A 12807-nucleotide genomic window follows, 5' to 3' on the forward strand; every position below is an offset into this window, starting at 1 on the left:
AAACACATAAGTTAATTCTGTGTGCAAATGAGCCAAGCTCTTTTGCTTTCATGTTCCATCTAATAAAACCCCTTTTCAGTGTTCAAAACATCACCTGGAAGACAGTTCTTATGCCTCAGGCCCTTTCTTATGCATAGATAACTAAGTTCATGCTCCAGTCTTAGGGCGTATATATTTATTCTCAATTTGGTATTGTCTTTGGAAGAAATTTACTGAAGGGAATTAAGTCCAAGAGATTGTACAAATCGTATGCCGTGTATTCTGTTGGTGGGGTCTTGGCAGCTGTTGAAAGTTTCTGTCTCAAGTGGGGAGTGATTTCCGTGCAAGGATGTTCATTAGAAATGACGGTGTATGTTTTCCTACAATGTCAATTTCTCTCTGTCTCTCAAAAGATAAGTGAACTTCTGAACGACGTAGAAAGGCTAAAGCAGGCGCTCAGTGGCCTTTCCCAGCTCCCCTACGTGAGCGGCAGCCCCAGCAAGCAGCGGAGCCAGCTGGTGGATACTCTGCAACACCAAGTGAAAGATCTGCAGCAGCAGCTGGCTGTGAGTGTCCAGGGCACTGAGGGGCGGGGCCATCTGAGTGTGTGTGTGTGTGTGTGTGTGTGTAGATCAAGTGCATCTGTGGCTGACTTCACACGGAAGTGTGTAATCTTTGTTTAATAGTGCCATTACTTATAGAATGATAGTGTCATTTATTTGGTGCCTACTGTATGCCACTACAGTAAGCATTGTGCCATTTTCTCCCTGAACTGTGCCTTCGCCACCGTCCTACAGGCCAGGATAGTTTAAAGAGGCTTACTTGGCTCGTGGCTCTGGAGGGGCTGCCTCTGGTGACCCGGCTGGCTGTGTCACGGAATGGTGGCAGTATCACACAGGAATGCAGAAGCAAGAGGGGCCAGGTTCACCTCTCATACAGACTCCATTCTGACAGGAAGAAGCCTGTAACAATGACACTAATCATGTCACTATCAATTAGATCTAATCGCCTCTTACCTATGGGCGCTGGTGACAGGGAACTATTTCTCACCCATGGAGTCGGGGGTCACATTCGAACAGCTGTTCCCAGGAGGGAAAGGCTAGCATCTCTATTGGGAACTGGTCCCGAAGAAGGATGAACTTGGCCTGAACCTGTAAAGCATTTGGTGGGTGAAAGGAAGGGAGAGGGTCTTCCAGGCCATGAAAATGGTTGTGGAAAGACTCACAGAGGTGGGCTGTAGCCAACATGACCAGGGAGTGACAGGAGGCAGGAGGGTGCAGCAGTGCAGAGGTGCTGGGGGACTCGTGATAATTAACAATAACAATAACAACAACAACACAGGCTTTTTGTTTATTTTGTTTTGTTTTGAAGGCCTGGGCTTTCGAGATGGCTCAGCAATTAAAAGCATGTACTGCTGTTAAAGAAGACTCAGGGTCAGTCCCCAGCAGCCGCACTGAGCAGTCACAAGACCAATAGCTCCAGCCCCATGGGATCTGATACCTCTGGCCTCTGTGGGCTCTACACACACACACACACACACACACACACACACACACACACACACACACACATACACACGCACAGACACACACACACATGCAACACACACACACACACACAGAGACAGAGACACACATACAACACACACAGACATACACACCACATGCAGAGACAGAGACACACACAGACACACACACAGACATGCATCCAACACACGCATGCAAGCACACACACACACACACACACACTCACATAGACTTAAAATAATGAAAATAAATATAAAAGAAGATATGGCTTTTACTATTTGTGGGGACTCCAAAGGCCAAGCTAATGAGTTTGGATTCTCTCACACATGAGGAGGCACCCTCCTGAGGACTTTAAGCCAGCACTGGGAAAAGGAAGACCTAGCTTAGAACTAGCACATCACAAAGGGGACATGGGAGACAAGCTGGGAGGTTCTTACGGTAGCCTGAAGCATAAGATGGCCGATGGCTTGGCAGGTTCACGGCAGCAGAAGTGAGCTGAGGCAGTGACTTAGGGCAAGTGGCCGTGCTTTCCCAGGAATAGTGCTATGGATTGTGGGAGAGTCTTACACTAGCCCCATCGCCCCTGGTTCAGCATCTGTGGTTTTGTTCTAAAGTGGAAGGAGCCCTTTACTGAGCTGCCAGTCTGCGGGAGGTCTCGGCACAGCGTTGCCATGAGCCTCCTGGTCTTGCTATGTGCATGCTAATGCCCTCGTCTGCCTTCCTGTGGCTCTAGGAGGCTGACAGACAACACCAGGAAGTCATTGCTGTCTACCGGAGACACCTCCTCAGCGCCGCCCAGGTAAGAACAGCGGCGTCTCTGGAAAGACTGTTCGTTTTTTTGAGAAAAAGAAATAGTGTTTTTATGTTTTGGATAAACTTAACATGAATATAATTGACATTTGAAGTTGCTCTCGTCCATATGCTTATTTAAAAATAATTGTGTTTCTTTTAATCATGGCTTGCCTATCTCCCAGAACAATTTACAAAGCTACACAGCAACACAACATCTTAAATTTAGTGTTGCCTCCATCTGCTTGTCACTCATCCTCCAGACAGTTTGGCAACACATGATGGCAGCTCACGTTAACAGTGTCGCTCGCTGGGACGGTGCCTTGACATGGCACGTGGCTGTCAGCGGGAAGAGTGAGGGTAGAGGGGTGCATACTTTTCCTGGGGGCTGAGGGGGGGCGTTCTTTGAAGTAGGGGACACTTGAAAAGTCGGAAAAGGACAAAGGAGGTATGCACAGAGTTGTAGTAATTAAGAAAAAAAAAGAAAAAAGAAAAGATCTGTTATGAGATAATTGATTACTTACTTCTGGCGCCTTAAACTCGGTGAAACAAAAGATTGTAAATCCCTTCTTTTGTGTTCCCCCGGAAGGCCTGAAAAAAAAAGTGTATGCTAAGAAAATGTTTTGGGTGTGGACGATGGATTGTGTCTGCTCGGTGGCAGCCATGTGAATATTCTCCCTAGTTCTCAGAATAGATTGTTCAGGAAGATGTCCTGAAAGAAACAAATGCTGGAATGACAAGTTTGGGGGGGGGGAAGGAGGGGGCGGCGTGGGGGGGGGGTGGATAATATAAATTATTTGAATTTGAAATGTGTTAGGCCACATTGTTCTGTAAAAGACCAGGGGGGGGGAGTAGAAAAGATGGGTGCTGAGAGCAAATTCCAAAGAAACATTTTTTTTTAAACAGAGAACCCAGTTAAATAATAAACATACTTTCTGACATTGGCTTCTTAAAACCAACAGTCTCCTTTTTCTATATGGATAGAGGAGCACTGAAGGAAGAGGGTTGACATGGAGGGTGCTTCCCGGCTGCCTCTCGGATGGGCAACAGAGTAGGAAGCTTATGAGGGAAATAGAGATGCACAGAGCAGCCTGGAGAGGTGGCTTACTGGGTGGAAGCACTTGCTGGTCAAGCATGGGGACTTGGATTCGGATCCCAGAACCCATGGTAAGAGACAGGCATGACTACCTAAGTGCCGAGAACACAGCTCCCAGGGTGGCCGAGACAGGTAGGTCACTGAGGCTGGCCACCAGCCTAGCTGTAGGTTCAGTGACAGATGCTATCTCACCGGGATAAGGAAGACAGTGGTAGAGCAAGACACACACACACACACACACACACACACACACACACACACACACACACACACAAGCTTGATAATAGAAAGGATGGGAAACATCCTGGTCTTGGCCAGAGGGGGCAGAACAAGAAAACATGGCGATTTCTCAGACCTTTCTACTGTGTATAATGGCTGCTTCTGAAATCTAAAGTTGTCTTCTGCTGAGTCCTAATGAAGCAACCACAGCAGCTGGCATCTGAAGTCGTCTTGCCCGTCTGGCATCTTACAGTTAACTATGGATCCAGTTTAGTCAACTGTGGCTAACGTTTGCAATTTAAACACCCTGCTGCTGTAAGAACAGATTTGGGAGACAAAACTTCTTATATTCATAGGTCCTCCTGAAACCTATTTAGACACTGCAGAAATACATTAATAATAAAGATGAGGTGTGTGAGCCTACCACAGACTCACATCTGCTTAGCCCTGATACTTAAAAGAGAGAGTGTGAAAAAAAAAAAAAAGAGTGTGTGTGTGTGTGTGTTTGTGTGTGTCTTGTGCACACAGGAGTATGCAGGTGCATGTAGAGGCAGAGTAGGACATTGCGTGTCTTTGTTACTCTGTGCTCTGCGCTTTTTGCTTTGAGACACTGAGCCTGAAGCTCACATTCAGCTAGCTTGTGTTCAGCCAGGCTGATGGGCCACAGAGTGCTTGGGATCCACCTGTCTCTGCCCTGCGATGCTGGCCTTACAGGAACTTACAGCCTTGCCCAGGGTGTTTATGTGAGTGCCAGGACCTCACATTTGCACAGCAACCATTCCTATACATCTCTCCAGCCCCCACTTTTAAACTTTTTAAACAGTTTCCTTTAAAATATAAATGACTGACACACTCAACTTTGCCACAGGGGCGATGCAGATGTATAAGAGGTACCTTTCTTTACCTATGGTTTTGCCCGAGCGTTTGGAAAATGGGTCTTTTATTACCCTGTTGGGTGCAAGTGTAAACTGTTATTTCTAGTAAGGAACTTTCTGTAGTACTTTTAAAAATGAAACATTGATCTGGCTTTTTGTTATTGTATTTTGTTTTGTTTTTGAGACAAGTCTCATAAAGTCCAGGCAGCCCTTTAATTCCTGATCCTCCTGCCTCCACTTGCTGAGCACTGAGCACTGAGCACTGAGCACTGGCATTATAGTTGTTCACAATACACCCAGTGCTGAGCCTGCCTTATGAGCCAGTTAGTTCTTCTCCAAGTGTCTGGCGTTAAGGATTATACATATATATGTATGTTGTAGAGTTGCAAAATTATATATATATATGTATATATATGCATACATGTATATGGATATAGGAATATATATGATGTATATCTATCATCTATCTTTATCTTAAATGTCTGACATTAGGCAAGAGGCAAAGAAATGTAATATGTGTATATAGTGGATATTACATAAAAAAATTAACAGTTAACTGACTCTGGAGAAAGACTGCTATAATCTTGACTGAAAAGGCAAGCTGCAGAGATGTGTCATCCTGCTTATGTAAAAATTATAAGTATGGAAATTATTTTTTCCTCAGTTGTTTTCCTCCTTGAAGGAGCAGGGCAGGGAGCCAGCTGAGTGGGCAAAGCACTTTTCATGCGCACTTGAGGACCAGAGTTCAGATTCCCCAGCACCAAGGAAGTGCTGAGTGGGTGTGGCAGCCAGCCTTTAAACCCAGCTGTTAGGAAATAGAGCTGGGCTCCCCGGAGCAGGCTGATTAGGCCGGCAAGCTCTGGTTTCAAGCAACAGACTCTGCCTCTGTGTAGAAGGTAGACAACGGTCGAGGATACATACGCACATGCATGCCACACACACTTTAAGAAAGACCCACAACAGCCATGGGAGATGTTCTTGTAGCTCACCCTGTTTCTAATGCGTACAGTGCTACTCAGGAGAGGCCATTGCTGTCCATTGGTTTTCTGGTCTTAAGGTTAAGAGCCCCTCGTGTGGGGTCCTCTCACCAGGACGATGGGTTCACCTGGGAGGCACAGCCAGGCGTGCCCTAGGAAGGATAAAGGCTTCACCTTTGGAGTTAGTAAAGATGACACATGGCCTCTTCTCCTCGTCCTTCTCTCCAGGGTCACATGGATGAAGATGTGCAGACAATCTTAATGCAGATCATACAGATGCGGCAAGGCCTTCAGTGTTAGCATCAGCTGACCCGGAGCCTGTCCTGCTGGTGCTATGCATTCTGGGTGCAACTCTGTGGCTCTTCTGGGCCTTACTCTGATAATATAAATAAAATAAAATATATTTTGTTCCATTGTTAAATTTTCTTTTTCTTTTTTTTTTTAAAGATTAATTTATCGTATGAGTGCTCTATCTGCATGTACCCAGTATAGATGGTTGTGAACAACCATGTGGTTGCAGGGGATTGAACTCAGGACCTCTAGAAGAGCAGCAGACTATGCTCTTAACCACTGAGCCACCTCACCAGCCTGGAATTTTATTTTTCTAATGAGATGAGTATGTCACTGAGTTTCCAGTCAGTTCGAAGCTTATATTCTATGTACATTCAGTTCCCACGGTGACATAAGCATGAACTTTGTCTTGCCTCAACTATATACATTTTAAAAATTCTTTTTTATTGCTTTTAGAGACAGGGTTTCTCTGTGTAGCCTTGGCTATTTTGGAACTCACTCTGTAGACCAGGCTGGCCTCACACTCACAGAGATCTGCCCTGCTTCTGCCTCCCAAGTGCTGGGATTTAAGGCTTGTGTCTCCACACTCTAGTTATTATACTATTTTTAAAACTACATTTTAAAAATGGTTGAGTCCCTAATAAAATATGAGCCATCTGAGTGGGTCCATATAAAATGTGTAGGATGAAGTAAGCACTGAAAGATGGATTTTGGAGAAATTAACTTAGCTGATAGCTACTTTTAAGTGGATCAAAAGACCTTCCAGGGGCTAAGGAGATAGATGGCTCCGTGAAGTGCTTTCCAGACAAGCATGAGGATCTGAGTTCAATCCCCAGGATCCAGATTTACCCCCCCTCTCCCCCCACTCCCCAGGCACAGCAGTGCAGTGTGCACCTGGATCCCATGTGCACCTGGATCCCATGTGCACCTGGATCTCATGTGCACCTGGATCCCATGTGCACCTGGATCTCATGTGCACCTGGATCCCAGCACCAAGGAGGCAGAGACAGCAGAGTCTCCAAGCCTCACTGGCTAGCCAGGCCAGCCAGCCAGTGAGCTGCAGATTCAGGATGCAGCCCTGTCTCAAAAAGTAAGGTGGAGAGAGCCTGAGGAAGATGCTGCCGGATAGGCAGCCTCTGGCCTCCACATGTACACATGAGCACACACAGGCTTACAAACAGAAATCGCTTTTCCTCGTGTGACCCTCAAGCCTCGCTCCCATACTTTGGAGGAGTGGATTATGTGGCTGGCCGAGGTGCATCTTTATTGAGCACTGCAACGAGTGCCCTCGGCTTTTCGTTTCTTCTTATATGAATACTTTTTATAGTAGGTTCCTTTTCGTGACTGTTTGGCAGTGCTGAATTACACAGCTCGAGAACGGGTGGGGTCAGGATGTGCGAGGAGGAAGCGGTAAGAAGACTGACTCCTGGTGTCCTCAGTGGAGCCTTAGCCTTCTGTTAACCTGTAGTTGGCCCGTCTCGCCATGAGTCTTTCAAATGAGAACAATGAGAGATGATGTGCGAAATTTCTCAAAAGTGTCAAAAACTTGACTTTATTTTTTTGGTTTTGCAATTGCTTTGACATTTGCGACTGTTGTGAATAAGCACTCATTATACTTGCGTCCTCCAAATGTTTCAGGCTTATTTATAGGACCATCATCCGAATGGGATTAATAATGTGAGATGCAAGGGTTTTTTTTTTCCTCAAAATTAGCATTAGAGAATTGATCTGGGGAAACATCTTGAAGTCTTAGGCAACAGGGCCACAATGCAGTATGCTGCCAGAATAAGACAGCAAGGAGATAATGGGATTAGACATATTTATGGTAAATTCTCTAACCAGCTATTTTCACAAACCACATCTTTCTATGGAGAATTTATGTCTTTATTTTGATTAATATTTTGTTTACTGTCCACACTAAAAGGCACTAATTTGATGGTTAGCAAGTAATTGCACAAATGGACTTCAGCTGAGCTTGTGTGTATTATTGTACATATGGATGTTCATGTATGTATGGGCACACATAGAGACCCTAAACTGATGTTGGGTATCTTTATCTATTGCTCACCACTTTACTTATTGAAGTAGGGACTCTCAATAGAACCCAGAGCTTGATAATCAGCTAGATTAGTGAGCCAGCTTGCCCTGAGGAGCCCCTGTCTCTGCCTTATTGGTGCCAGGCTTATAGGTGGCCACTATTCCTGTCTGGCTTTTATAAGTTGGTTCTGGTGACCCAAACTCCGCTCTTGACACGTGTGTGACAGGTTTTCACTGAGCCATCTTCCCAGCCCCTTAGTTTGCTTCCATTGCAAATTGTGTCTGAATAATCCCTGAGCATTCTGAACCAAGTTTTTTTCTTTAACTTGATCTTTGCAGAATACAGTTTAAAAAAAAAATCACCACTCATACCAAGGCTCTGCCACCATATTTCTTTTTTTGAAAAAGCGTGTGTTAACACGAGGTTACGTAGGGGCACTTCCACACGAGCACATAATGGATGTTAATCCTCACCTCGTAGCCTGACGCCTGCCCCCATCAGCAATCTCCATTACACCGTTTCCCTGCAGATGGCATAACTTCATCCTTTATAAGTCAGCATGTTCCACATTTCTTCAGTGTGTAAACAATGAAAAATCAGAGTTGATTTATTTTTAATTCTTGAGGTAGATAAAATTTACACGAGTGGCATCTGGTTCCATAGTTATGTTTAATAGTGTTTTGTTTTGTTTTGTTTTTTGTCCTGAATTCCATTTTAAAGAGTTTTGGACCATGCATTGATGGCCAACAGAGTGATGTTTTGAACTGAAAACATGTTCAGAACTATGTTTTCCTTGGTAGTTGGGGAAGTAAGTAACCTTATGCGTATTTTATTTTGTGTTTTACGTTTTTATTTTTAATTTCGTGTTTATGCACATGAGTGCAGGTGCCCATAGAGGCCAGCAGAGGGCATCAGATCCTCTTGGAGCTGGAGTTACAGGTAGTTCTGAGCCTCTTGACACAGGTTCTGGGAACAACTTGAGTCCCCTTGGAAGAGCATCATGTGCTGTCCGCCATTGAGCCTTCTTCCCCGTGTCTGCATTTCTTCACCTGTCAAAACTCTTTTCTTTAGAATTGCCTTGAAGTATCCTTATAGAAGAGTGGAAAGTTAGTGCTCTGTTTCTTACCTTTGGAGAATTTAGAGTAAAAGCTGATAGGGTCCCACACATGGAAGATGGCAGCCATTGTTGTCTGTCTGTGACCCTCTCAGGCCAACCCTATAGTCACCCACTCACCTGTTGAAGTGCCAGGCTGAAATGGCACTCGAAGCATTGACGACTAAGGTATTTTAGTCATAAGTCCGTGGAGCATAGATCATGGAAGATGCTGGCCTTTGCCACTTATGTTCAGAAAGACTGTGAGACCTGAGGTGACCCATCATCTAAGGATCTGCAAGTTCTCTGGGAGAGTCACTGAATTCTCACAGGAATGTGGTCCTTTATCCTTCAGTCCTTAGGGTTATTTTTTCTTTTTTTTTTTTTTTATCATTACTGCCTCATTAGGCAAGCTCAATCTTTTTTTGTTCCCTAACCTACAGTCAATCTTAAGGATTATCCATTGGAACTGGGCCAGCGGAGGGGAGGGGCTGGAGAAGTGGCACGGTGCTTACGAGTACTCAGTGCTCTTGCAGAGGACCTTGGTTTGGCTTCCAGATCATTCTACACAAAGAGGCAGCTCGCATCAGACTGTAACTCCAGTTCTGGGGGGATCCAGTGCCGCCTTTTGGTCTTTGAGGGCCGCAGGCATGCCCATGGCACACATACATACGTAAAGATACTCACACGTACACAAAAGTAAAATGTTAAAGATTGGTCTGGCAAGATGGCTCACCAGGCGAAGATGTTTACCACCAAATTTGACTTGCCTCCCTGGAACCCACATTGTAGAAGGAGAGAACCCGTCCCCTCAGGCTGTCCTCTGACCTTCACATACTTGCAAAAATGGGGCATGTGCCCACACAACACACACCATCCCTGCCAAGTCTTTATCTATTAAAATTAAATATTGGTACAGTGACTAACCACTAGGTGTACCTATATTCTAAAATTTCTGGTGGCATTAGTGTAGTTTTTGTTACTGATTGGATCTTAAATGTCCCCTCAAACTCATGTGTTAAAGGTTGGTTACCGCCAGGTGCAGTCCCGCATGCCTTCAGTCCCAGCACTCAGAGTTAGAGGCAGGCGGATCTCTGAGTTCGAGGCCAGCCTGGTTTACAAAGTGAATACAGGACAGCCAGGACTACACAAGAGAAACCCTGTCTTGGGAAGGAGGGGAGTTTGGTTACTAGTCTGTGGTGCTGTGGGGGTGGGGGTAGAGGAATCATTAGCAGGGCCCAGTAGAAGGATGTTAAGGCATTGGATATGGTACCCACAGAACACTCTCCCTGACCCTGTACCTTCACCTTAAGTGAGTATATAGATTTTTCAAATAAAAAGATGAAGCCAGGACAGAGACCGCCCTCCCACAAGCCTCCCTGGGCAGTGGAAGAGCTGTGGTTAGCATAATTGGGCAGCCCTTATGTATTAGAGGGCACTTTCATTATTTATGCCTGCTTGAACAAACATCACCAATGAATGGATCCGACCAAAAGAAGATAACAAAAGCGTCGTATGTAAATGAAAAAGAGGATTTTTTTTTTTTTTTGGCTTCCCGAGACAGGGTTTCTCTGTGTAGCCTTGACTGTCCTGGACTCACTTTTGTAGACCAGACTGGCCTCGAACTCACAGCGATCCGCCTGCCTCTGTCTCCCAAGTACTGTAAAGGTGTGTGCCGCCACCACCTGGCCAAGAGGAAAACTTTTTAAAGGCTGCTTTCCTTATATAGACATGGCATTCAGTCACATATAGATGTATACATATTTATGTGTATATATGAATTTATATTCAGTGAAAGAGGAGGGGACATCAAGGAAACAAAGGTCCTCATAATTGATATTTGCTATTGAATTGTCTTATTTAATAGGCAAGACTCTTATTTATTGTATGCAGGTTTGCAGATTTATTTTTTATGATAGCAGACCTGGGAATATCGTGAAGTCTGGCAAGAGTTTAGAGAGGTTATTGCCTTCTTAATAATTTAGAGCGTCTATGGCTGCGCCAAGTCAGAAGATTAACATTTAATAGAAAAAATTATATATCTATAATTCAGTCACGGCTATTAGATCAGATGGATTTTACATTAAGTGAAAAAGATGTTGAGCATTTAAGGACCATTAAACTACAGGACTCTTTTATTAGGTTTTAAGGCCTCTGAGCCAGGGTCCTGCTGTGAGGAGTATTTATTTTACATATACAGAACGCATTAAGGATGGGGAAAGGGCACACATTTTCGAAGAAAACAGGCCATGAAAAATTGAGATTTTCCACATTGTGAGCAGCTGCCGTGCGGAGTCCGTCTTATTTTATAATAATTCGTTTTATGCATCATTAAGTAGCTTTCTCTGAGATGAGGAGCACAGGGTGAAGGCCATTTCCAAATGGTACCTTGCAAAAGGCTGAGTGACAGCATCGCCTCGGTGGGGATGGGACTTTTTGGGGAAAAAAAGCTATTCCCTCCTGAGTGGGTACTGAAGGTTACAGATCAGTGTGAGAATGACAGAGGTTAATAAATGGGCGCTCTCTCTGTCTCTGTCTCTCTCTCTCCCCCTCTTCTCGTGTGTGTGTGTGTGTGTGTGTGTGTGTGTGTGTGTGTGTGTGTGAGCACATTTGCCTCTATGTGCATATGTGGAGGCCAGAGCCTCCACTGACCTCACCCTTACTTTTTTGAGTCAAGTTCTCACAACGGAATCTGGAGCTCATGTTTTTTTCTGCCCAGCCTGACTGTCCAGCTAGTCCCCAAAGATCTGGGGCTACAGGCACACACCACGAGGCCTGCTTCTTTCTGTGGGTTGCTGGGATTGGAACGTGTGCCTTATGTCTCCCCTAGCGGCGTTACCTTCTACTGGCACCTCCACAGTCATGAAGGACTAGAATTTGGCCCAGGCATGCTAGTGAAGAGAGAGTCTGAACCACCATTTTTATTACAGACATGCTCGGAACATATTTTACGTTGCTGGGACAAAAACATGTCATATCTGACATGCTTTTCTTACTCCTTATACCATTGCTACCCCACCCCCCACCCACCCCCACCCACCCCCACCCCAAACTGGGAGCCAGGTTCACAGAAGGGACTCGGAGACAATGTGGGAACGAAGTTGGTCTCATCGGTAACCTTTTCCCTCTACAGTGTCCAAATAAATTTTGTGCTCCCCCCCCCCTCCCTCTGGCTTGCTATTCTAAGCATTTTTTAATTGCCTGAAGTGGGACCTTATGGGCTGTTTAGGCATTTTCCTCAGGATTTAAAAATGAAGCCAATTTATATTCTCAGTCTTCTTGCTAAAAAATCTGTTAAACCACAATAAAAAGGGCTGCTACTTAAACCCTCCCCACTTTGTCGTTGCCAGAATCATTGGCTCCATGGAGCTGCAAGGTCTCATTTATGCACAATTAAAAAGGTGGGCAAGTGGAGAGTGCTGACCTGGCACAGGTGAAAGACTCAGGGCTAAGGACCGGCTTCGGTTAGAAACCGAGACACTCTCTCTAGCTTGGAGGCCCCTTTTTTTTTTTTCCGTTTTTCTTTAAGTAAATTGTTCCAGTTGGCCCTAATCCCTAAGCAGTTCAGCGCCTTTAAAACCATCTTTATTCATTCACACCAATTGACACTTTAAAAAAAAAAATCCCCAGCGACTATTCATCTGCGTCTAAATATATCCGTCAGAGCTGAATGTGTTTAAGGAGATTTACCATCTGCTTATTCAAAATACTATTTGTTGTCAATATTTTTGGTGTACCGGTGGCGGCGGCGGGCTTGTTATTGTAATATGCATAGCCACTTCACTGCAGCAGAGCCCGGAGCCATCGCAGCAGCGTGGGGAGGACCTGGAAGGAGGGCTTTTCCTCCAGATCTGCCGCCGCCGCCGCCGCCTGACATGGCTGCCGCGCTGTGAGCACCAGAAAGAATTCCTTAATAAGCACTTG

The 12807-nt window shown here is 45.1% G+C and overlaps 1 protein-coding gene across 2 annotated transcripts in view; it reads left to right on the forward strand.

Moving 5' to 3' along the window:
- Positions 1 to 5882, forward strand: part of UACA (uveal autoantigen with coiled-coil domains and ankyrin repeats) — an 87157-nt gene extending 81275 nt beyond the window's left edge. For both annotated transcript variants that reach the window (XM_084782530.1, XM_084782531.1), the window contains exons 15-17: positions 393 to 545; positions 2239 to 2304; positions 5690 to 5882. In XM_084782530.1, coding sequence (XP_084638656.1) covers positions 393 to 545; positions 2239 to 2304; positions 5690 to 5761 — 291 coding nt within the window. In that variant the 3' untranslated portion in view covers positions 5762 to 5882. The remainder of the gene's footprint in view (positions 1 to 392; positions 546 to 2238; positions 2305 to 5689) is intronic.
- The last annotated feature ends 6925 nt before the right edge of the window (positions 5883 to 12807 follow it).

This window comes from Acomys minous (genome assembly GCF_964271855.1).
Source record: "Acomys minous genome assembly, chromosome: 5".
Classification (NCBI taxonomy): domain Eukaryota; kingdom Metazoa; phylum Chordata; class Mammalia; order Rodentia; family Muridae; genus Acomys; species Acomys minous.